This window comes from Osmerus mordax, chromosome 8, assembly GCF_038355195.1.
Source record: "Osmerus mordax isolate fOsmMor3 chromosome 8, fOsmMor3.pri, whole genome shotgun sequence".
NCBI classification, from domain to species: Eukaryota; Metazoa; Chordata; class Actinopteri; order Osmeriformes; family Osmeridae; genus Osmerus; species Osmerus mordax.
The window spans coordinates 4,730,211-4,755,965 of record NC_090057.1 but is presented as its reverse complement, the minus strand read 5'-3'; the positions used below and the strand labels follow the sequence as shown (position 1 = coordinate 4,755,965).

General features: G+C 49.4%; 2 protein-coding genes across 2 annotated transcripts in view; both read right to left on the bottom strand.

Moving 5' to 3' along the window:
• Nucleotides 1-235: 235 nt before the first annotated feature.
• Nucleotides 236-2,391, bottom strand: LOC136947960 (proteoglycan 4-like). Its single transcript, XM_067242201.1, has 4 exons — nt 2,381-2,391; nt 2,081-2,136; nt 414-1,972; nt 236-310 (listed from the first exon to the last, which is right to left on the bottom strand). Exons 1-3 carry the CDS (start codon nt 2,386-2,388, stop codon nt 429-431), a joined length of 1,608 nt encoding a protein of 535 aa, XP_067098302.1. The 5' UTR covers nt 2,389-2,391; the 3' UTR covers nt 236-310; nt 414-428.
• A 6,190-nt stretch (nt 2,392-8,581) lies between these two features.
• bcl11bb (BCL11 transcription factor B b) overlaps nt 8,582-25,755 on the bottom strand; it is a 28,160-nt gene continuing 10,986 nt past the window's right edge. Inside the window, exon 3 of the mRNA XM_067241937.1 lies at nt 8,582-14,002. Within this exon, the coding sequence (XP_067098038.1) occupies nt 11,976-14,002 (2,027 nt within the window). The 3' untranslated portion in view covers nt 8,582-11,975. The remainder of the gene's footprint in view (nt 14,003-25,755) is intronic.

Genomic DNA, 25,755 nt, shown 5'->3' with positions numbered 1-25,755 from the left:
TTGCTACCATGTAGAGCAGCCACACAAACTTGGCACAATGTCAACCATGCTCAGAGGGTGATTGGTTTTATTCATTACATGAAATCAGGCCCAAAGTATACACACCAACTCAAGCTTGAATATACTGTGTGTGTATTCAAAATAGTGTCTGGGACCAACCATCCCGATTTATCAATTGGCATTCATAACAGTATAACCCAACGGCAAAGTTTACAAGATTGAACGATAACGAACGTGAATAAAAATGGTTTTATTGAAAGTTACAAGACATCATTGCAAGTTGGTTTGGTCATCTCCCTGAGCTTGAAACCTGAGGTGGAGGAAAACATCCATCAGTGTAAGACCTTGTGAACCAGGGTCACCTGTAGATGGTCAGCAAGTTAAGCCTCAACACATGGGTGCATGGAGCTTACCTGGAGAGGGCAGGTTTACTTTGGATGGAATCGTTTGGGCTTCTTGCCTTGAGCTCCACTGGAAACATCAGGTGGATCCTGTACCCGAACCTTGTGGTCTTTCCACATCGGAAGCTGAGGAGCCCATTCATCGCTTGAGACTGGTACGTAAGGGTAGGGCATCCGCAAATAGTGGGAATCTCTCCAGTGGTCGGTGCCATGCTCGTAGTTACTGCTGAAGTGAGTGAGGGTGCCTGGAGGTAGTTTCCCTCTTACAAAGGGGAGATATTGGTCCTCATGGCTTGACCAATGGGGCTTCAGTGGTGTGGATTCAGTAGAGTCCTCTTCAGGGCGCTGTGGTTGAGGTGATTCTTGAGACACGTCAGTCTCAAAGACTTCCTCCCCGTGCTCATACTCAGCCTTCAGGTGGGAAAGTTCACCAGGTACAAATTCACTGGAATCTGTGGGGGGCATCGGCTCAGGCTTCTGTGACCACATCCTGACTTTAGGGGCCCTCATGGGTTCCTCCTGCTTGGCTGAGCCAGAGGACTTTTTGGCAGAAGAACTTTGAGAGCCCTTAACAGGTTTCCTCACACCAATGCTTGCGTCTTTAAACTCTGGTCTCTCAGCTTTGCCCTTCCCAGAGATGGTGGAACCCCGAATACCAGAGCTGACAGATGCATTCCCAGGGAGGCCTGTATAAGCAACAGCCGCACGATGCAGAGAGTCTGAGGACTTTGAACGGGCTGGGGAAACCCGAGAGCCATGTGATGGGGCAGGTTTGGAGACGTGGAATGGGGCAGGTTTGGAGACGTGGAATGGGGCAGGTTTGGAGACGTGGAATGGGGCAGGTTTGGAGACGTGGAGAGGGGCAGGTTTGGAGACGTGGAATGGGGCAGGTTTGGAGACGTGGAGAGGGGCAAGCTTGGAACGCTGGGAAGGGGCAAGCTTGGAACGGTGGGAAGGGGCAAGCTTGGAACGCTGGGAAGGGGCAAGCTTGGAACGCTGGGAAGAGGCAGGCTTGGAACGCTGGGAAGAGGCAGGCTTGGAACGCTGGGAAGAGGCAGGCTTGGAACGCTGGGAAGAGGCAGGCTTGGAACGCTGGGAAGAGGCAGGCTTGGAACGCTGGGAAGAGGCAGGCTTGGAACGCTGGGAAGAGGCAGGCTTGGAACGCTGGGAAGAGGCAGGCTTGGAACGCTGGGAAGAGGCAGGCTTCAGGTTGATGGGTATGCCTTTAATAGCTGGTTTTCGCACACTAGGGGCAACATGGCCCAGACTTGAACCAGCAACCAGTCCTGTGGCAGGGGAGGCATGCACAGCAGTCCTGGCAAGACCAGCAGCAGCTACCTTCTCCTCTTTCTGCTGAGCCCCTCCAGCAGGATACGTAGGTCTCAAGACAGTAAACAAGGAAACAGGGGAAGCATTCCTGGAGCTGCTACTGGGTTTCTTCCTCAAAGAAAGCTGACGGCTCAGAGGGAACCTCTCGTCTACAGATTGGTTGGTGACCGGACCTGGTCCATAGCCGCCATTGAAAGCACCATGGGCCGGGTTCAAACTTCTCAGAGGAGACCAATGTATGCCTGGAGGGAGTGAGAGCAAGACGTGAGCGATCAGGCTGCGGTGTGTTCCACGTGTGCGACGGTGTGTTCCACGTGTGCAGTGTGTTCCTTCAGCCTGGAACTTCTTACCTTGGTCACCAGCATAGCAACGAACACTCCAGCTCAGCAAAACCAGACAGAGTCCGCTGTGGAAGACAGAAACATTTAGTATTTCATTTCATTACCACTTTCTCTTCTCCTCTTCCTCTTCCCCCCCCACAGTCTGGACTTTCACATTGACAGTTAACACACCATTTTCAACAGCCAAATAATTGGATTAAGGCATTGAGCTTCACAAAAGGTGCATAGGTCAATGATCATAAACAACAAGAACAATGTGGGTAGCCAAAACATGAAGCATACATTGTGAAAAGTAAATACGAGCATCACCTTGTCATGAGACTGGCAGCCATGATGATCCAAAAGTAATAGTTCAGGTAAAGTCAGGTAGTTTAAGTAGGTAGGCTACATGTGGTGGACAATCAGAATGTGATTACATGATGGAGAACAGCTGTTGATGGAGTCTGACAGGAGGGCAATTGTTAACCCTGTAAGACCCCTGGTTGTAAAGGTACAACTTTTAGCTCTCTAATTGCTAATTTCTTTTTTTTGAAAGACCACATTTATCCAATGGCATTGCAAGGCAAGACAATAGGACCCATTGGCTATGTAAATGCTAAAAATAAAAAAAATAAAAAAATAAAAAAATAAAGAAAATGCTATTTATTTGTTTTTGTATTGGGTAAAATTGGGTAAACACAACGATGGTTGGTTGTGAACCTTTGGGTCATGTGACCCGAATCCAAACAAAAGATAACCCCTCGCGCCCCTCCTATGTCATCTTTGCACAACTATTAACCTGCATAATATGCCCTGTAAAAAAAAACTGAAAAGTTGGTGTATCGTGAGACTAATAATTCTTTTAAAGTGGGGTCTAAACCAAGGGGCATTCAAAAACAAACACTGCTTCTAATGAAAAGATATCATGGATGTGTTGAACTTGCTTTATGATAACGTTTTCCATCCTGATGTATCGTTATGTTTGAGCAGTGGCCAAACCAAACAAAATCAATACAGCATCCATCACTCTGACATTGCTTGATGTCGTTAATGGACAGTGGGCTTCCTAATTCATTGAACAAATCACTTTCCAAAGACTCTCCATTGATCTTTAATTAGGGGTGGCTGTTAATCACCTTTATGACTCTCTACCTGGCACAGTAATAGCAGCACTGCAAGGCCAGACTGTGGCCTCTGCAGAACAGCAGCATCAGCAAGACTGCATGCTTACTGCAGTTCACTGTGTTTGTTGTAAACACACTGTCGAATCCATCAGCCACTGTGTCTCGGATGTCTGATTCTCATTTAAAAGGTTTGGAAGGTAGCTTCTTGTAACACCGAATATGATAGTTCTTTGTCTGTTTTTTTTTCTCTGCTTGGATGCGAGTGAGTTGACCGGAACCCCAGCTACAGTGAGTGCACAGTCTCTCAGGTTCTCAGAAGACAGAGTATAACCCACAGGAAAAAAAGGCAATTAAGTTGGGCCAGCTCCACACACCTGTCACAACACAGGTTAAGAAGGGATCAAATGCGAAGCGAGACAAAAACAGCGCCGCTCTCTCCCCCTTGCCCCTCAGCCGCTTTGAGTCGCCCTCTTTTTATCCTCCAGTACTCGGGACATAAAACAAGGGTCACCCCTCTTGTCGGACGACCCTTCCCCCACCAATCCTTCCACCTCCCTCTCTCCTCATTCACGCACGCCTTCATTAGGGGGCACACAGACCCTAGACTGCGAGCCTTGTCTGCCTTCCTGTAAGGGGGTCAGGTGGCTGAGCGGTGAGGGAGTCGGGCTAGTAATCTGAAGGTTGCCAGTTCGATTCCCAGCCGTGACAAATTATGTTGTGTCCTTGGGCAAGGCACTTCACCCTACTTGCTTCGGGGGGAATGTCCCTGTACTTACTGTAAGTCGCTCTGGATAAGAGCGTCTGCTAAATGACTAAATGTAAATGTAAATGTAATGGCTGCTGGGTCTCCATGTCTTCACATGAATAGGGCTTCTGCTCTTCATTCGGGATGGAACACACCGGAGGACAGCGTTTCACATGGACTGTTTGTCAAGTCTCAAAGTGTATTAACGCCCAGGTGTTACTTACTTTGTGTCTTGTCGCTGGGATTCTCTTTGTGGTGAAGGTTGGGAAGTGAAAAAAATACTCTAAAGCAAGGGTCTTCACCTTTCCCTGGAGAGCTACCTGGCTGTTTTCCCTCTGATCCCAGTTGTTAAACCCGCTAATTATTAGAATCCTGTGTGCTTGATTAGCGTGCCAGATCAGTGTTGGAGTACCTGCAGTGGTGTAGCCTTCCAGAAACAGGGTTAGAGAGCCCTTCCATAACGTGTGACTATGACACAAAGAAATAATGTGAGGTTCCCATTCAACACAGTTTTGAAAATCGTATTTTTCTTTGCTTTTGTACACATATGGATTAACATTTGACAGTACAGTCAACTTTGCCGAATGGCCTTCTTCAACGGATTGTTAGACAAAGAAAGATATCTCTTTCTCCTTAACCGTGTCATAGATAAAGAACTGTGAAAACATATTTAGATGTCTGACCATAAAAATACAGAAAGAGGAGTCAAGACAGTGTGTGGAGATAATAGGAAGAAGAAGAATAAAAACAGATAATATCTTCACACTTGAGTCCCTCTCATCTTTTCATTAAGATAGAAAAAAAAAAATTTGATTCACCTTTGACATAAAAAACTGCCATAGAACTTTCATCTCCAAGAGAGAAATCTTATCAAATGATTTTCTGTGGAAGCTGTACAGCGTGAGAGCATTATCAAATTACTCTAATTGTGGAGAGATATCGATAGTGACTTCCGTGATTTATCTCTCCCCACAATCTCTCCTTTATTCTCAAGAGAAATCCTTCCCCTGATCTGAACATCTATTGTGGAACGAACATCATATCATTAAACCACAGAGAAGTCCTCCATTTCCTTCTCCTATTCCACTGCATAGCTCAACGCTTCCCCCCCCCTATCTACAGGATGTGTATGGACTAGTGTCAGACCCTACCCCCAGCCACAGCAAACTGCATCAGTTGCCTTGTGATTAACGCACAATAAAAGAATGTGAAGGCCTAAAGAAACAGCAGGAGAATCTGTCCAGTGAAAGATGGGTGACGACGAGGCCTATAATTAAACCAGTCTGCACACGATGAAGGCAGATCACACTGTCGGGCCATGGCTTCACAGCCAGTTTGTTTTTACAACATAATTACAGTCCAAATCAAATGAGAAAAATTGAATATTTCCCCACGACGAGCATGTGTCCAATGTCAACAATGGCGTGGGGGAACGGTGGAGGGGGGAGCGCCCGGGGGGGGGGGGGGGGGGGGGGGGGCACTGGAGCCAGCCACCCCACTGCAGTAATCTACCTGTGTCAGGTTGCTCAGAGGAGGTCTGACTGCTCTGGCAGGACTCAGATGAGGGATGCCAGGGAGAGGTGGATGGATGGAGGTAAGAGGGGCATAAGGTGGGGAGTCAGGTGGCTGAGTGGTGAGGGAATCGGGCTAGTAATCCGAAGGTTGCCAGTTCGATTCCCGGTCATGCCAACTGACGTTGTGTCCTTGGGCAAGGCACTTCACCCTACTTGCCTCGGGGGAATGTCCCTGTACTTACTGTAAGTCGCTCTGGATAAGAGCGTCTGCTAAATGACTAAATGTAAATGTAAATAAGGTGAAGAGGTGGATGGAGAATGAGTCAGCACAGAGAGACAGAATTGAAAACACGGACGAGAGCTTGAGGAAGGGGTTGTGTACGAGAGGGAGGGCGAGGGACACCACTGGACACGCGAGGGAAAGGATTAGAACGAGCTTTCATATGCAGGCCGAAGGCAGGGGTTTTAGCATGAATAAAAATAAACGTTACGCTTGACTCTTCCTCTGTAGAGAGGTGTCAGGTAGAGTGTTGGAAGAAGCGCACTGTTGCAACCCGTGGAGTTGTGGATCAGTGTTGTAAGGATAAGGACAAATCTGCGTGAAACTGGATTAGATCAGGTGGCGTTCCGCTCTGGAGTCAGGGGGGGGGGCTATCATCACAGCTCATCCTACCAGACTGCACTTTCAACAGGGATGCTCCTTGGGTGGGTGGGCTCAAGTAAACCAGAGTGTTGCAACATTGAACAATAGACTCCAGTTTTTCTGTTACTCTTGTATGAACAATGCAACCCAGCAAAGGAGCTGATTATAGGAGAGCCTCAGTTTAAAATTTCTGGTTTGAAATGCGTAGCTTTTAATACCGGATGACACGGTCTAGTCTCCACTAAAAGTGAAAAAAAAACTCCCCAGTATGTCGTACGCATTTCCTGTGCTTACTTCCACCATCGCCAAGACCACAGATCCTTTGTTCTGCTGGGTCCGAGAGCCCTCCAGGGAACGGCGTCTTCCCCTGCTCACAGCTGGCGAGTGACCACCGTGCGACCACACTGCTCGCTGTCACCCGACCGCCTTTCTAAACAGCTCTCTCTCCACCCTCCATCCCTCCATCCCTTCATCCCTCTCTCCAGTTCCCAGGGGCAGCAGCTGGGCCTTATTTGCTCCGGTCTCCCTCTCTTCCGCCCCGGGGGGGGGGAGGGGGGGCGTGGCCTAGCCTGCCTGTTGGGCGGCCGACGTGTGATTGGGCCCTGGTCGGGGCCAGCAGATTAGTGAGTGTCTCTGGGCTGGTGAGGCTCCAGGGACCTGGTGCCCTGTGATCCAGAGGGAAGCCAGGACTGTGGCGGTTCTGTGTGGTCCAGACCCGAACCGCCTCTCCCTCTGACACCCTGTTCCCCAAGGACGTGGTTTTTCTCCACACGGTGATTTCAGAACTCTCCCTCTCTCTCCGGCTCTCTGTCGGAGGCCACATCTCTCTGCCCGGTCCTTCCTGAGGAGGAGAAGACAGGACTTCCTCACCACTGTCGCTAGAGACCACTTTTTCTCCCATGATGTTTTTGGTGCAAACGCACGGTGGCCCTCCGTGACGACGTCTGCTTAAAAGGGATCTTTTTAACTGTATGTCAGACATGAACTATGACATTGGCTGTTGGTGGCCAGAGTGGCCCTGAAGGGATGCCTTTAGGGGCATCTGTGTGGCCTGTGATTACTGCAGTGTGAGAGAGGCGGGAGGTCGGAGGGGTTAAACCAGCTTCGGGGAGGGCAGCCGTAGATGGGAGCTCTGGGAATGTCTTGTCTTTTCACCACAACATGTCTGTTGTCCAGAAGAGCAGAGACAGAATCGGACCTGGCAAGCAGATGTCACACACACTGTGGAACATAGCACGCAAGCATGCACACACCAACACACACACCCACACACATACAGGCACACAGACGCACACTACACAGTGACACACACATGCTGAGACGGTTGAGTTGAGGTAAGAGTAGATTCCTCACTGTTTGCCTTTTTCATACTAACACTCTGACAAACACACGCTCATTCTCTCTCTGTCTGTCATGCAACGCCATGTCCTAGAGGCAGAGGCGAGGATAGGCTTGACTAGTGTTGGCTTCACATCAAGACTTGTCTAAAGAGCGGCTGCTCTTCCTGCCAGAACTCATTTATCGAGAAGCAGTCTGGGACTCAACGGAAAATTAAGGGTAATGCCCACAGCAAACACCAACAGTAATACTGTTACTTTGCAGTTTAACATACACTTACGAGCTGCTGTCAGTCTCAATATCAGCTCCTGGAAGGTTCGGCAGGATAAGTGCATGTGAATTTGTATTCAGTATGGAGTATTTCTTTGGTCTGTTTGTTTTGAATCACCAAACATTTCTTTGTCAAATGAATACAAATGAATACAAATGAACTGTCCGTGAAATTATCTCTCCGCCTCACCTCAAGAACCCTACGGCAACAGGTTCTGATTGGCTAGGAACTCACATTTGGAACCCTGGATCTTTTTCTCTTGTTTTCCACCATGCAGACCGAGCTGGCTGGATGGAATAAATACCACACAGAAACTGGTCACCACATACAGCTCTGGAAAAAATTAAGAGACCACTGCACCTTTTTCTTTCATTTAAAAAAAAGTTGAGAAGGACGATTCTGAGTGAGGAACAGAAGGGTAAAATGTGCAGTGGCTTCTGAAATTTTACCCTTCTATTCTTCACTCAAAATGTTCCCTCTCAACTTTTTTAAAAATGAAAGAAAAAGTGGTCTCTTCATTTTTTTCTTCCAGAGCTGTATACTCCCAGCCTGCCCTCAAGAGCAGGTCTTGGTGATTGTTAGAATCTGAATAGGCCATGGAGTGTGCTGGGCTGGTGGTCCCCTTCTCTTAAATCATTCTTCTCACTGAAAAGGCCCACCTGCTGGATAACAAGACGCTGGCCCAACAGGAAATGAGGTAATGAAGTTTCTCGGATGGTTCACAATGGGAAAAGTGTCCAATACCATAGAAGGGGCAGGTGTTATGAGGGCACCATAGGATCACATAAGTAACACTAACTTAGAGCTGGTTATTGTGTAGACTGATTGAATTTTTTATTTAAATTATAAATGTCATAATGGAAGTTGGACAATAATGATGATAATGACTACAAACATGATAGGGCAATTGCAACATTTATTGGATTTGTTGACTTTCTCGTATTGATCTTTTCAACACATTACAAAAATACATATATGTTTAAAACAGCCTATTGACTGTTCTAAAACATTTTTTTTTCACAACGATGCACTCCCTCAAAAAAGAAGGAAAAAAAGGAAAAAGAGTTTTGTACAAAGAGCGAAGTAGTGAAAAGAGAAAGATGTGAAAATGTGTTAAAATTACAATTTTAAGTGCGATCACAAGAACTTCAACCAACCATGAGATAAAACAATGTTGTCCATGAATGCCTTTTAAGATTCTTTTTTAAAAGCATCACACCCCAAAAGCCATTGCATAATCCCCAGCCCAAGATTCATCTGTGTTTATGGATGCTATCAATTTTTGTATTTTTTATCATCCACAACAGCATATTTTTCCCGGAATCAACTATAAACATAATAGGCCTACATTGATAAAAACGTTTGTAGAGAATTACATTTTAATTGGGTCTACGAAATATGACTGTTTCCACCACTTTTGTAAAATGTCGCATTTATCAATTTTAAATATACACTGTGTATACTTATAGGCTACAATGAACAAAAATAATTACAGAAAAATTTGTTACAAGTCTTTAAATCCCTCCACCAACAAAAACACACAAATCCGACCGTTATGGCGTTCACAAAACATCTGAAACCAAAATCATTGAAAGAAAGAATAATACTTTTATCATTTCAAACACATACACAAAGGATTTTGTCAATGGCATACTTCAGCACTGTAAACATATCGTAAGACTGCATGTCCTTGTATGGATTAACTTTCTGGTTTGTTTAGAATTTCTCCTATTCACTGTCAGCAGTGCAATGGGTCAAAGTTCAACTCTTCCTTGGTGGGCAGAATTAATGCATAGCTGTTCTCAGAGGCATTCAGACTCATTTACAGGCTACCAGACCTGGGTCAATAGTATAGATTACTTAAACGTATTTTAATATAATTAATGTGTGTTTGATTTGGGTCCATATTTCGTTGAATTGGCTTTAAGTCAAGTTAAATTAAGTGCACCACAACACAAGTTTTTGCTAATAGTAATGTACTCAGATAAGCATGTTTTTGTGGAGGCTAAAAACCTGTTTTTACCCCCCAACTGTTTTCCATCTCCTCAGTCAACCTAATTCATTCTGAGAAGGTATCAAGGTGTCATTTTGCCCTCCAACAGTAATTTGATATAGAAGACTATTGTCTGTCAAATCGAATGATATCATAAAATAAAGCTCTAAAAGTTAAGTTTGCTAGATTACTCAATATCTGAGATGTAAAGATATATACCTGGTGAATAGGGTCAGAGATAGCTGTCCTATGAAACAACTGAGCAAGCCTGATAGGCAAGCAATACGCTACATAAAGATGGTAGATGTAACTTCAATCTCGCTTAATGTTCGTCCTCTCTCTCTCATTCCCTTCAATCAGATCTGACCAGTGGACTTGCATTTGGGTAAAAACACACTTTTCATAAGCTTTCAATTTCATTTGAATGGCTTTGACCCTTACTCAGGACTCTCCCCTTTGGTCTTTATCGCTCTATCACTCTTTCTTTCTGTGTTTCTGCCTGACTGTCTTTCATTTCTTTCTTTCAATCTTACATTTTCACCAGTAGAATGATCTAATCAGAACCCAAGGTCACATGGTCATCACTCAAAGATGCTGTGTCGGAAATTACCATAACTCAGCCAGCATTTTTTATTTTTATTCATTTCACAAAAATGCAGGGAGGGACGAAGTGTATGTGTGTGTGTGTTTGTGTGTGTGTGTGTGTGTGTGTGGTGGAGGTGGTAAGAAAAACGATTGTAAACCCTAAAAGTCACGAACACACCTTAGTGTCTCCAAATCTATTATTGGAGAGTTAAATCCACATCACTCTGAGTGGGGGAATGAACAGTCTCCCGTTTCCAAAGCAGCTCTAATACACGAAATCTGAGTTACTGAACTGTGAAAATACACCGTCGGCTAAAGGCTTAGAGCACACGCAGATGAAATACACGCGCTGATGAGGAATTTCATTCGAAACCGTTCGGCAAATCCTGAGGGGATACGAGGAGTCACCCAAGTCAAAAAGAAATTCACATACATACAGATTTTTTTTTCTGAAGTGGAATGTATGTACGAAGATGAAGATGAAGTGGTACGTTTGAATCTAATGGAATGGATTGGCTTTGATTAAACACACTCAGGTGTCGTAGGGGGACCAGTCTCTATAGTCGTGTCCGATGTAAACAGCGTAGCCTTAGGAAGCGCTTTAGAGAAGATCGGTATTGCTGTCTTCTGGTGAGTCTTCTAAAACGACATTGTACATACTTTTTACTCAGGACAGATAGACAACACAAAAAGCTTCTTCCCCTGATTGTTTTAGTACAGTGCCCCTTCAGAATGGAAATGGTGTTTGGGCATAATCTCTCTTCTCTTAATTGTTTTAACAAAATGAAATATTTACATGGCATAAACAAATTACAGGACTGTTCTCTTTCCCAACAATTAGATTAAAAAACTTTTTTTTAATCTTAAATATCCCCAGTGTGGTGTTCTCTTACATGTGTCTTAGAGAATCACGTGCCCTCCTCATGTTTCCAAACTGGGACAGGATTTGCAGCGGCAGTATTACTGTTGCAGTTGCTGTACATTTGCAGTGCACATGCTGATTTTAAGAGTGACAATTTGTCATTTATAAAATTGACTGTGCCCCTTTTTAGATTCCCAAGACTACATAGGATTTTTTAAATCCCAAAATGTATATTTGATATATATTTTTTGTCATAATTGACATTCAGTGCTTCATGTCTGTAATAATATGGATTGTTATCCGCGGGGTTGACCTAAGAAGATCTAGAAAACATCTATCATTACTTTTAGGAGTTGACCGCTTCACACAAACACTCTTACAGGATATGACAAGATTCCTTACAGGAAAATAAAATGTTAAACAAAATCTACTTTCTATTTCAGGGTGACTAGATTTCCAGTTATAATTTTTAGAAAACGTTTTAGCACATTTTTAAAACTAAGTCCATATGAAACCCCACAAAGATGCACCTGCACATGCAAAATATTACAAAAAATCCAATAAATACAGAAATTATTGCACAGTAGAAAGGCTCCACAAATCCAGCAATGAGCGAATCCTCAGACGGTTTCCAGGAAACACTAAATTAGACGTATCAGATGACGTCTCCTTAAAGTTTCCCTTTGTTTACATTTCTCAGGTGGCAGTTTCTGTGACAGTGAAAAAAAGAAAGGAAAAAACATCGAAATTGTCTCAAAATTATTGAGGAGAAAGATTATCCAGCCAAGTCCCATAACGAAGGAGAGGGAATGGCTTCTGAGTCTCTGACACGGCCTACAGAACCCAGGGCTCAGCCTCGATCGGCCTGCTCCAGTTTCACCTCGTTGGACATCAAGTGTTCTCCATGCCACTTCTTCATGTGTTTCTCCAGGGTGCTGTAGACGCTGAAGGGCATGTGGCAGATGTCGCAGCGGTACACCTCCTTCCCAAACTGCCCGTGGGTCTTCATGTGGCGCGTCAGCTTGGAGCTCTGGGCGCACGCGTAGCTGCACAGGTCGCACTTGTAGGGCCGCTCCCCCGTGTGGCTGCGCCGATGCACCGTCAGGTTGCTGCAGTTCTTGAACACCTTGCCGCAGTACTCGCACGTGTCGCTGCGGCGGTTCTCCTTGGAGCTGGGGGGTCGCCCCGGCCCGGGACCCCGCAGGAGGTGAGGGGTGCTGCTGCCGCTGCGCCCCGAGGCGCCCCCGCCCTCCAGCAGCTCTCCAGGGGGGGTGGAGAAGCGCAGGCTGCCTGTCTCAGAGGACGAGTGCTCGGAGGACGTGCCGAAGGGCGACTGGCGAGCGTCTGTGAAGCCCAGGAAGGGCTCCCTGATGAAGTGGCGGGAGGCGGCGTAGCCAGCCAGCAGCTGGGAGTACACGTTCTCTGGGGATATGAGCGGGACCGGGGGCAGTTCCAGCTCCTTCTCCACCTTGATCCTCTTGTTGTTGTTGGGGTTGGGGCTGGTGATGGGGGTGGGTCTGCGGTGGAACAGCCCGGTGAAGGAGTCTTCTGATGCGCTGATCCTGCCGTTCATGACGGGCCTCCCCTCCCTCTCTCTCTCCTGGACCCGCTCCGTCTCGCCCCTCCCTGAGTCTCCCTCCCTCCCCTCCCCTCCCTCCCCATTTGACTGCCTCTCCAGGCTTCTCTTGTTGGGGTTCAGTCTCAGATGATTCTCCAGGTGGTTATATGGGAGCATGATGCCCCCCACTACACTCTCTGCCCTTCTCTCCCCCTCCAGGGGCTTGTCCTCTGGGGCCGTCCTGGGTCTGTGCTCCCTGCTTCGGCCAAACTCGGAGTCCTCGCTCAGGTTGGACTCTGGCCTGCTGCCGTTTCTCAGCTCTTCCTCGTCTTCTTCCTCCTCCTCTTCCTCCTCCTCCTCCTCTTCCTCCTCCTCATCGTTCTCCGCCCCCCTGCCGTCTCCCTCTCTGCTCTTCTCATCCCCCTCTCCTCCCTCGCCTCTCATCCCCTGTTCGGGTGAGCTGCCCATGGAGCCAGACTTGTGCATGTGGGTCTTCATGTGTCTCTTCAGCTTGCTGGCCTGGGAGCAGGCATGGTCACACAGGTGACACTTGTAGGGCCTCTCTCCCGTGTGGCTGCGCCTGTGAACAATCAGGTTGCTCTGGAATTTGAAGGTCTTCCCGCAGAACTCGCAGGACTTGGATTTGGCCTGGGCCTGGTTCTGGCCCTGGGAGGGGCTGCTCGCGCTCCTCTGAGGAGTGGGGGGCTGGGGGGGGTAGCTGAGGAAGGCGGGGGGCTTGGAGCCCGGCTGAAAGAGCGTGGGGCTGAGCAGACGGTGCATGGAGGGGACGCGGGTGGGCGAGAGGGGGGGCGTGGGGCCCCCGTTGTTGGCCGTGTTGCCCGCCAGCTCCCTCAGCCGCCTGGAGAAGTCCATGGAGGGCGGCTCCATGGGGGTCAGGCGCATCACCCGCTCAAAGGCGCTGGGGTGCTGGGAGAGCAGCCCCATCTCCTCCGGGCCCAGCCGCTCCAGGGGGTGCCTCGGGGGCGGAGGGGGGCTGACGAAGGGTGGCGTGGCGGGCAGGCGGGCCTCCAAGTACCCCGGGGGAGGACCGTGGTCCCGGAGGAGGGGGGCCGCCATGCGGAGCAGGTGGAAGGGGTTGGAGGTGTCCCCCAGGAAGGTGGGCATGGGGGAGCGGGGGAGGCCTTCGACCCCCGGAGGAGGAGGGAGGGCCATGCGGGGGGTGAGGGACATGCTGGAGGGGTGCGTGTCCAGGTAGATGCGGATACCATGGGTGTGCTGGGCGTGCTGGAGCAGGAACCAGGCGCTGGCAAAGGCCTGCTTGCAGGTGGTGCAGATGTAGCTAGAAGGCTCATCTTTACCTAGGTGGCAGGAGAGAGAGAGGAATGGAGAGGGAGAAGGGGAGAGAGAGATGAGAAAGGGGAGGGGGGTCAGGGAGAAGGGGAGGGAGAGAGAGAGAGAGAAAAAGAAGCGAGGATAGTTAATAGACATTCAGGCAGGATCATGGATGCCTGCCAGTATGACTAACATCAGAAAAATGCATTTTCCAACTGAGTGACAGTTAACAGTTAACCAAATCAGCATTGACTGACTGACTGACAAAACAAAACAACACAAAAGCAGCATCCATAGCCAAAAGCCTGTTCCCTCAGCCCTCTACACCCACACGTCAACAACAACAACAAACTACTGAAAGAGAGGATGTAGAGACAAAGTCATTGCCTTGTTCTTGCAGGTCATTAGGCTAGCTGGTAGCTCCACCACAGTGTTCTCTAATAGCCTGTGTAAAAGTGTTGTTTAGAGTCAGGGAGGCGCCCTAGAATGAGGCAGCTATATGAACTATGCATATGAGGTTAGAGATCACAGTAAGGGAAAAGCGTAGTATGTTTGTGAGTGGGTGTGTGTGTGTGTGTGCATGTGATCTTGTGAATGAGTGTCTGTGCGCATATGCGTGCGTGCGCGTGTGCATGTGTGAGTGAGTGCGTGCATGCGTTTTCGTATGTATGCGTGTGTGTGTGTATGCCTGGGACTGTGTGTCATGTGGGTGTGTGTGTCTATAGGCTAATGCAGATGGCAGGTACAGCCCTCAGGCCACAACACATTATGCTAATCCTTATGTCAGCTGTGCTTTCATATACAGCTCCATCCCATCAACACCGAGCCGATTTCCATATGGAGATATGAGGAGAGCAACCATGGGGAAACAGATAGGGCATAGGCCTATGGAGCGGGGGTGGGGGTGTGTCTGTGTGTGTGTGTAGGGGGGGGTGGGTAGTATGTCACAGAGAGACAAAGAGAGGGAAGGAAAGAGGGATGAGGGGCGGGAAAGAGAGGACGATGGGGTAGATACGTAAAATGCAGATGCTTCTCGTCTCAACACAGCGCCCACATAAAATAGCTGTTACGTCGGTGGCGTGATGACTGAAAAGCTATGCGGTCCTCACACACACGCACGCGCGCGCACACACACACACACTGCGTCTTCTCTGATAAATCGCCCGTTTAAATCGTGAAACTTAATAATGCCAAATGAATCTATCACTCTGGCGTAGCCTGTCTGTGAGTCATAAAGGCCTTGATTTGGACGTGTAATTGGAGGCAGGCTAATGTGGCGAGGTCGTGTTGCATGGCTCCCAGCCTGTGCCTGCTCCACCAGGCATCTGCATCCACTTTATCATGTGTGGCTACTGCCAGAGCTGGAGCGGGCTCCAGCAGTATGGTGGTCCTCGGTCCCACGGAGAGCAGTTTAGCCTGAAAGACTTTAGTGATCAAGGGTAGAGCCTATAAGATGGCCGCCTGCCTCCAAGTAATCCTGTTTCCGTGGAATGTAGAACGCACGGCCGCCCGCTAACGAAGTATGCAGACGCACTCTCTCTTCACCTTGGTGTCTTTCACCCATACTTGCTGACCCTTACACACACACACACACACACACACCGACAGACACACAAACACTCGCACACACACACACTCTCTCTCTCTCTCTCTCTCTCTCTCTCTCTCTCTCTCTCTCTCTCTCTCTCTCTCTCTCTCTCTCTCTCTCTCGCACACACACACAGGATCCCTCTCTGTCTCTCCCACACAGACGCACACAAGTCATGGAGAGCAGCCTGACGTTAAATCAGTGTCTACCAGCTGCTGGCTTCTTTCTGTGATTGGTCCGAGCGTTCCCGGGGGGGGCGGGGTCAGTATGTGTTAACGAGCAGCTCATTTACGGCTATTGTTTTTTTAGTCATTAGTGGAGACTTCCTAGCAGCCGTCACTCACACGTGCGTGTGTGTTTGTCTGTGTGTGTTTGTGTGTGTGTTTGTGTGTATGTTTGTCTGTGTGTGTTTGTGTGTGTGTGTGGCGGGCTGCCTGCCTGTGTTTAGCTTGGCCAGGCATCACACCGACGTTTGGCAAGAGAGTGCTGGAAAGCGTACAGCGTGGACAGAGGAGGAGAGGAGGAGGGAAGAAGGAAAGGAGGAGGAGACTGGGAGGAGGAAGGGAGGATAGGAGGAAAGGAGAAAGAGGAGGGAGGAGGGGAGGAGGAAAGGAGGAGGAGACTGGGAGGAGGAAGGGAGGATAGGAGGAAAGGAGAAAGAGGAGGGGAGGAGGAGAGGACAGGAGGGAGGTAAAGAGAGAAGTTGAGGATCCTGGACCAGACTCCACAACCTGCTGTGGAAGATGAAATATAAACAGATTCTGGCGTGTATTATCACTGGATATATCGGGATGCCTTATTAAAGCTGGGTGAGATTAAAACAGATATGATTGTGCGAACTCAGATCATAAGAGATAAGATTACAACCTCCTCACTCTGTTGAGGGAGTTTCCCCCCCAAAGAACCTGTGTGCCTTTTTGCATGTGTGATTGTGCATGCACGTGTGTGTGAGTGATTGGCCAGGCATGCACATACTTGTGCGTGTGCGTTTGTGCTGGAGCGTTATCACGGATGTGTGTGTGTGATTGCGTGCGGCCGTGCATGAATTGATTTGCGTGTGGCTACCTAAACAAACCGTGTATCCCCCTCACATTTGCATCTTGTCACATCTTACACAGGGTGCCATATGCTGTTAAAAGAGCGTGGCAGCTAATAGCCTGGCAGCTGATGGCTGCTTAATGACGGCCAAAGACAAATTTCATCAACTTCCCCAACAAGCAGGAGGGAAGAGGGAGAAACACCACAGGAGCCTCAGAGAGAGAGAGATGTATGCAAATGAGCCAATCAGGAGGAGACATGTCGTAATGACAGCTTGCATGGTGCGATGGTGTGAAATTACCCATCAGGCTCTATGTCAGGAAACACACACCTAACATGAGACGCTGCCACACACAACGCTCGGACGACATACATACGTCTGCACACGCACACACGCACCAATACACACACACACACACACAGACACCTACACACACTGACACATACAAACACACAGCTCCACGTGCACACTCATACACAAACACACACCTGCACACACACACACGAACCACGCAGAGGGAGAGAGTGTGAGTGATGTCACCACTCAGTGCTCCAGCCAATAAAAACCTTCATTAAGGCATCATCGCTGCTCGTGCTCTGATTCAATTTGCAGTAATTACCATCGTCCACACAACGCCGCTCCCCCTCCGCCACTGACCGCCAAGGTCAACTACCAGTTACACCACGTGCACCCTCCTCTCTGTAGAACCAGCTCCCAGCACTAATGACCCAATTGTCTCCCCTCCTCACCCCCCCCCCTTCCCTCTTCCTTGGCACTTCAGTAAATAGGCTGGCAATGAGAGGTTAAATAGCCAGATTGAGTTGCCGCGGTTACGCCAACGTGCGGAGGCATGCGGTGCCGAGCGTGCTCTGCAGCGAGGCGGCCCTGACGTGACACGCTGCGGAGGGCAGCTCCGACACATCCTCACCTCCACCCTGGTCCTCACCTCCACCCTGGTCCTAACCTCCACCCTGGTCCTCACCTCCACCCTGGTCCTCACCTCCACCCTGGTCCTAACCTCCACCCTGGTCCTAACCTCCACCCTGGTCCTCACCTCCACCCTGGTCCTCACCTCCACCCTCACCCTTCTGGGGGCTGGCGTTTACCAACCTCTGGGTCCATTAGATCCATTGTCTTAGAATGGAGCCTCACATCTGCCTTCATTCCGTCCAGATTGCTTTTCGTAGCGATCGTTAGCTCTAAAAGTACAAACGGCGAGCGAGGAGGAGACAGGAGGTGCAGACGGATCCTGTCCGGAGAAGCACGCACCACGAGGAGGTGGGCTAGGAGCACGCACCACGAGGAGGTGGGCTAGACGAGAGGCCCACAGACAGACCTTGGGACTGCAGGGACGTGTGTGTGTGTGTGTGCCACGCTGGTCTGCTGTGACACCTGTAATCTAGTCACAGCCACAGGAACACAGAAGACGCGCTCGAATCTCAATGTTAACAAAGAGCGACTGCAAGTGTCAGAAGCCATGGGGAGCAGGAAGCCTCATCTGGCATAGATGTGTGAGTGTGTGTGTGTATATCTGTGTGTGTATTTATATGTGTGTGTCTATGAGTATGAGTGTGTGTATCCGTGTGTGTGTGTGTATATGTGTGGGTGTGTGTCTATGTGGGCGTGTATGCGTGTGGGTATGCGTGTGTGTGTGTGTGTGTACTGCAGCATTCCTGGGGTTCAGGTTGGCCGTGCTCTGCATTCCACCAAGAGCGACACAACGCAGCGACGACAGATTTGCATACGGAACAAAGCTGCCTGCAGGCAAGGCCACTGGGACCTGCACACACACACACATACACACACGTACACACACACATACACACACGTACACACACGTACACACACACACAGGGTGCACCTGTCAGGGGTTAGCTGACACGTCTGCTGCTGGTAAAGCAGCTCCTCATTAGCATGGCTGTGATCTAGGGGTCCCTAAGGTGCCTGCTGCCTCATCCCTTCCCTCACCCCCACTGCCCCCCCTCACCCCTCCCCTCACCCCCGCTACCCCCCTCACCCCCACTGCCCCCCCTCACCCCTGCTCTCCTCCCCACTGCCCCCCCTCACCCCTGCTCTCCTCCCCACTGCCTGCCCTCCCCACTGCCCCCCCTCACCCCTGCTCTCCTCCCCTCTCCTCCCTCACCCCTGCTCTCCTCCCCTCTCCTCCCTCACCCCTGCTCTCCTCCCCTCTCCTCCCCACCCTCACCCCTGCTCTCCTCCCCGCTCCTCCCCACCCTCACCCCTGCTCTCCTCCCCACTCCTCCCCACCCTCACCCCTGCTCTCCTCCCCAGTGCCCCCCCTCACCCCTGCTCTCCTCCCCTCGGCTCCCCACCCTCACCCCTGCTCTCCTCCCCTCTGCTCCCCACCCTCACCCCTGCTCTCCTCCCCACTGCCCCCCCTCACCCCTGCTCTCCTCCCCTCTCCTCCCCACCCTCACCCCTGCTCTCCTCCCCGCTCCTCCCCACCCTCACCTCTGCTCTCCCCATCCTCACCCCTGGTCTTCACCCCTTCTCACCCCTGCCCTTCCCCCCCCCTTCATCTCCTACTCATTTACTTCCTCCTTCTGTTCTCGCTTCCTAATCTCGGCTCTCCTCATCTGCACCCCCGCCTCCCCCGCGCCCCCTCCCCCTCGCCCCCTCTGACCCTACAGCTTGTTTAGGTGATAGGGGCTAATCACCGGGTCATGAAAATGAGTTAAGTGTTTGTGTGCGTGTACGTGTGTGTGTTTGTTTTGTGAGTGGGAGTGTGTGTGTGTCAAAGAAGTGTCTATGTGTGTAAGAGTGTGTGCTACTAAAGGACTGAGGGTTTACGTAGAGTATGGCATGGCTTAGAAGCCTGCTTTGTGCTGTACAATATGCAACGCACCAAAGAGAGACAATGGAGGGGGATAGGAGCGGAGCGAGAGGGAGGGAGACAGAGAGGGAGATACAGAAAGAGATAGAGAGACAGAAAGAGAAAGAGAGACAGAAAGAGATAGAGAGACAGAAAGAGAAAGGGAAAGAGAGATGGAGAGAGGGAGAGACAAAGAGAGAGGGAGAGAGAAAGAGGGAGAGACAGAAAGAGAGAGGGAGAGAGAGAGACCAGGGAGGGAGATAGAGCGCTAGAGAGAGGGGGCTGGAGGAGCAAAGCCACTGAGGAGGGTGGCAGTAGCAGGCAGGGGAAAGGCTCTCACACAGTGTGACTGGCTCCACACTAACTGAAAACAGGCCCTGCGCCCTAACCACTCGCATGTGTCTGTGTGTGTGTGTGTTTGTGTGTGTGTTTGTGTGTGTGGTGTGTGTGTTTGGTCCGTGCGGGTGTGTCTTTGTGCATCTGTTGCCAATCTGAGCAGGGCCTGGAGAAAGGCCTGTCAGCCGGGGAAAGACTTTAAAGACACAGTGTTCCCTAATCTGTGTGTGTGGGATACATGGTAGTGTCCAAGTCTCAGCACGCACCCACTCTCTCTCACACACACACACACTCACACACACCACTGACACACACACACACCACATCCACACACCACACACACATCCCCCCCCACACACACACATCACTCACACACAAACACACATCCCCACACCCCACACACACATCCCCACACCCCACACACACCTGTACAAGGTATCCCGATACACCGCCCTGACCCCTATGCCTCATGGGATGCGGGTCAAATGAGTAAATGGAACAATAAAGGTATCGGATGTCTCCAGCATGAACCACACAATAACACCTAGCCCGCTTCTCGCCCCCTGTTCTGGGAGCCCGCCCTCCGCTCCCCGGGGCGGTGCAGGGCGCCGGGGACAAGCCGTGAAAAATAACTGGAAAGACCGCTCTGTCACTAAGAGCTATGGCTCTTGGCTCTGCCTCTGGAGCAGAAGAAAGCCCCTGCTTCAGAAGTGCATTAGCTAAGCTCTCTGTGGCATTTCTGCGTGTCTGACTCATCGTCTTGCAAAGGCATCCAGTGCCGAAAGTGTGTGTGTGACTTTGCGTGCGTGTGCGCTGGTTTTGCCGTCTATTGCGAGCGCCCAGAGGACGACGATGGCTAAAACTCACTGATCACTTTCTTTTCTCACCCGGACCATTAGCAGTGATCACCTCCCTTCCCGTGTCAGGATCACCAGTAGGATAAGATCGTCTCTCTACTGAGGGTTTGGGTGGGTCTAGGAGGGGTTGGAGGCGCTCTAAGGGGGGCTCTGTGGGGATTCTGTCCCAGAGATCGAGGGGGTCCTGGGCCTGTTTCCTCGAGGGCCAGGGGGCTAGGCTGGTGGGCCCAGCAGAGGAGAGAGTCTGTGCTGTGAGACTGGAGGAGGGAGGGAGGGAGGCAGGGGGCTGGCAGGCTGGCGTAGAGTGGGTTAATTACCCCAGCAGTGTGGAGTGTTCCTTGGCTCCTGACTCAGACTAGGCCAGGCTAATGATACCCAGCTGGCAGCACGGCCCCAGTTACAGCACACTGTAAAATACCAAGGCCCTCAGCGCACACACACACACACACACTATGTGACACACACATTCAAACACACACACACACAGTCAAATATAGGGAAAAAAAGACAATTTCAAAGACACACACACACATCCACATGCACAGACATTATCAAATAACCCCCCCCCCCAACACACACACACATCCACAGCCCCCCCCCTAACACACACACACCTAAGCAATCAGTAAGCTATAAAACTGGTCTCTCACGTGCCAAAGGCCTGGGGCACAGGGATGGGTGGTAGGGTGGTGCGTTAGTGTGCCAAGACCATGGCACACATGCTGCCCTTCTGTGTCTGTGTGTCTGTCTGTCTCTGTGTGTGTGTGTCTGTGTGTGTGTGTGTGTGTCAGTGTGTGTGTGTCAGTGTGTCTGTGTGTGTGTGTGTGTGACCCAGTCCCGGGCATTCAGCTGGATTGGTATTGCTGTGCTTAGAGAGGCAAAGGACAGACAAGGAAGCAAGCGCTAGATAATAAAGATCACACACGTCCCCGTCCCCCCCCCCTCACACACACTCCACCACACACACACAGGCGCACACACACCTCTCTGGCATCCATCAAGCCAGAACGCAGCCATACCCTGGCCTTGCTATGATGAGCTACATGAAAGTCAGGTATGGATTTGATCCCAACGGTCGTGGTTCCAGGTGAGTTCTCTGTGTGCGATTGGGAGCTCCTCATGACAAACAGCAGACTAGGTGTTTCAAACTGTATTACGCCGGAGGTGCTAGCTAAAATAACACAAATCTTTCCACCACTCTCCCTGATAAAACAGGAACACACGAGCATGCATGCACGCACACACACACACACACACATACACACACACACACATACACACACACACACACATACACACACACTGTCATGGGTGTGAGCGATGGGGCAAGGTTTGGCCCCAGGCATCCTCCTGTGGGTATTCTGTGTCCCTGTGTAGCCTGTCTCATTCTCTCTCTCTCTCTCTCTCTCTCTCTCTCTCTCTCTCTCTCTCTCTCTCTCTCTCTCTCTCTCTCTCTCTCTCCCTCTCTCTCTCTCTCTCTCTCTCTCCCCCCCCCCCGGACGTTATCATGCTGATACATTTCCTGCTCTTGGCATGGCTCCTGCATAGCTTATCGTTAAGGAGGCTTTCATCCATCTACCACCTTCAGCACGCACACACACACACACATATCACTGTGTGTACGGGCCAGTGTAGATGCCCTGGCCCAGCCCATCTGCGCCAGCCGACACACACACACAATCACACATACACAATCACACACACACACACAATCACACACACACAATCACACACACACAATCACACACACACAATCACACACACACAATCACACATACACAATCACACACACACAATCACACACACACAATCACACACACACAATCACACATACACAATCACACATACACAATCACACACACACAATCACACACACACAATCACACACACACAATCACACACACACAATCACACATACACAATCACACATACACAATCACACACACACAATCACACACACACAATCACACATACACAATCACACACACACAATCACACACACACAATCACACACACACAATCACACACACACAATCACACATACACAATCACACACACACAATCACACATACACAATCACACACACACAATCACACACACACAATCACACACACACAATCACACATACACAATCACACACACACAATCACACACACACAATCACACACACACAATCACACACACACAATCACACACACAGGCCCAGACAAGCATTACTGGCACCAATCACCCTGATAACATCACAAGGCTTTATTTCATTTGGGCCTGTTCTGGGAGAGGGGGAAGGGGTCGGGTGTTTGGGGGTCTAAGTTATGGCGGCAGCCCCCTTAACCCTGGAGAGATAACTCGTCCTAACTCTAATGCCATCAGCCGCTGTAGACATGACAGTGCAGGCTCTCTTTCATCACAAGCACACGCTGGAAGATGGATGGAAAGCTTCCTTTCAAAGAAACCAAATTACACAGCCGAGTTACATGACAAAAAGACTACTCTGGTCAACAACAAAAAAAATCTTCTGTGAGCTTTTTGAAATACAGTGAAGAACGAAGTAGGACCAATGAAAAAAAAACACAGGAATAGTAAACGCGATGAGAAAATCCTTCAATGTCTCTCTTTGGTGAAACACATTGTAAACTTAAGTACAGCCCAATAACTGCTGCCTCCTGTCTGGTGGAAGTACCACCCAGGATACTCCATAATAAGATAAGAGGGCTCTAACAACAGTAAAGTAACAAGGATTACCTCTTCTGTCAGGCAAACAAGCCCCGCTTTTCACAACGCTGCAAATGGTAGCTTTCCGCCGCAAAGCAAACACAAACATGGCCACTTTTCAGCCAAAAACGTCAAGGGAACGCCCTGGTCAGAAGCCCTTCTCTTTTGTCCTGATCTGAGGACTAATGCTCAACTATTGCACACTGTACAAAAGCTGAACACAAACCTACAGGAGAGCTTTTCATGGCCTGTCTGTCCTCCACAGGCTTCAGTTGTTTCCTATAGACTGTGTTCACTGCAGGCCCAAGTCTTCTCCCACGCTGCTTAGCAGGTTCATAACAGTCCTTTTTTTTTAAGAAATACATTTTTGGGGCATTTTCATGCTTTGTTGGGCAGCCAAAGTATGAGAGAGAGGGAGGGAGACATGCAGAGAATGAACCCGGTCGGATTCGAACCAGGGCTGCTGCGGTGGTGTGGTGCCCCACACACTTAACCAGTGCACCCCAAGAGTGTGTCTGCTGATGCCCAGAACAGACACCATCACTACCCCGTATCTCCAGTATCTGAGCACTGGCGTTCAGTACGGCGAAACTCCGGTTCCCTAGGAGCTCCTGTGACTTAGCCGGAGAGGGTGTGATTATTTAATGCGTTTAAGTCGGCTATTAAGAGGCAGAAAATCCACACATCTGGACAACACCGTTGGTCGGCTGCTGAAAGTTAGCGTCGGCGCTTGCAGTCCAAATTAGTGGCAAGTTTTATTCCCCCACTGTGGTAGGAAAATATCAAATCTGCTGCCATCTGAACGTCATAAAGCTGGATGTGGAGCTTTTGATGCCTTCATGTGGGAGCCTTTAAGCTATGTGCGTGTGTCTGAGTGTGTGTGTGAGTGTGTGTCTGTGTGTGAGCATGAGACTGTGTGTGACAGTATGTGTTTGTGCAAGTGCGCGTGCGCGCGTGCACGCACGTGGGTATCTGTGTCTGCATGTGAGCGACATGAATGCCTGCAATGCATGTACAAGCGTGTGTGTGTGTGTGTGTGTGTATGTGTGTGTGTGTATGTACTTGGTGTGTATGTGTGTGTGTACGTGTGTGTGTGTGTGTGTGTGTGTGTCTTGAACGGCTCGGATGGTGCACATATGCTTCTCCTCCATGTTTGATGCCTCTACAGAGAGGTGGACCTGCCTGACCCACTCAGCAGACAGAACCAGCCCTGGGGTGGCCCACTGTCAGTTGGGTTAGGGTTACTCAGACGTGCCTGAGGAGGCCAGTGATTGAGGCCTGGATGTGTGTGTGTGTGTGTGGATGTGTGTGTGTGTGTGTCTCTGTGGCATGTGTGTGGGGAGGGGTGTTTACAGGCTTGGCTTAACAGTAGTCTCTTGCTTGTGTTCCAAACTGAAGGTTCCAAACTTTAATAGATGCCTTTTAACTCTTGTTATTGTCCTACATCAACATTTAAAACTCAAGAGAGTATGTACACAATATAATAAATACTCATATTGAAGGAATTTTCCTTAATTGAAGGCAAATACATATAGTGAATGAACAGCACATTCACCTTTCTTTGAATATCATACATACTTTTATCACTACAAAGATGTATCCAGCATCTCGTCCTTCTAGAGTGTCTGGAGCTTGCCAGTCATTCTCTATGGAGACGGCAGTTTTCATGGCCAAGAAGACCATGACTGTGTCAAGCTTTCACACTGATGTGCGCTTCTCTCTCTCTGCTCTCTGTGTCTGTCTTTCTCTCTCTGCTCTCTCTCTCTCTGCTCTCTCTCTGCTCTCTCTGTCTGTCTGTCTGTCTGTCTCTCTCTCTGTCTCTCTCTCTGCTCTCTATGCTCTCTCTGTGCTCTCTCTGCTGTCTCTCTCTCTCTCTCTGTTTCTGTGAGATGTAAGATCCTCAATATGAACATGTGTGCATAGATGTTCACCTAAAACATTATGTACTGCAAGCCTCAATGAATGGAATGTCATTTCCTTGAGTTAACATTGGCAACAACAAAAAAACACCTGCATGTACTGTATGTTGAGAAACACACATGAACACACACATATATGCACACACACACACACACACACACACACACACACATGAACACAAACAAAAAAACACACACACATACACAAAAACAAAAATGCACACAGAACCTCACACCACCCACACAACTGCCACCCTGTAACCCCTAATCACAACCCTGAAGCTTGGACATCAAATGAAGCAAGTTGGAGAAAAAAAATCATCAGGAGTAATTAACGCAGTTTCATATGCAAATGTGATTAATGCAAAACTACAAAGTCATTATGCAAATCGAGTTTTCCTTGAGCTTCTGAACAAATATTCACAGCTCGAATCGGGGATCAGTCTCGCCATCTTTTTATCTCTCTACCCCTCTCTCTCTCTCTGCCCCTCTCTC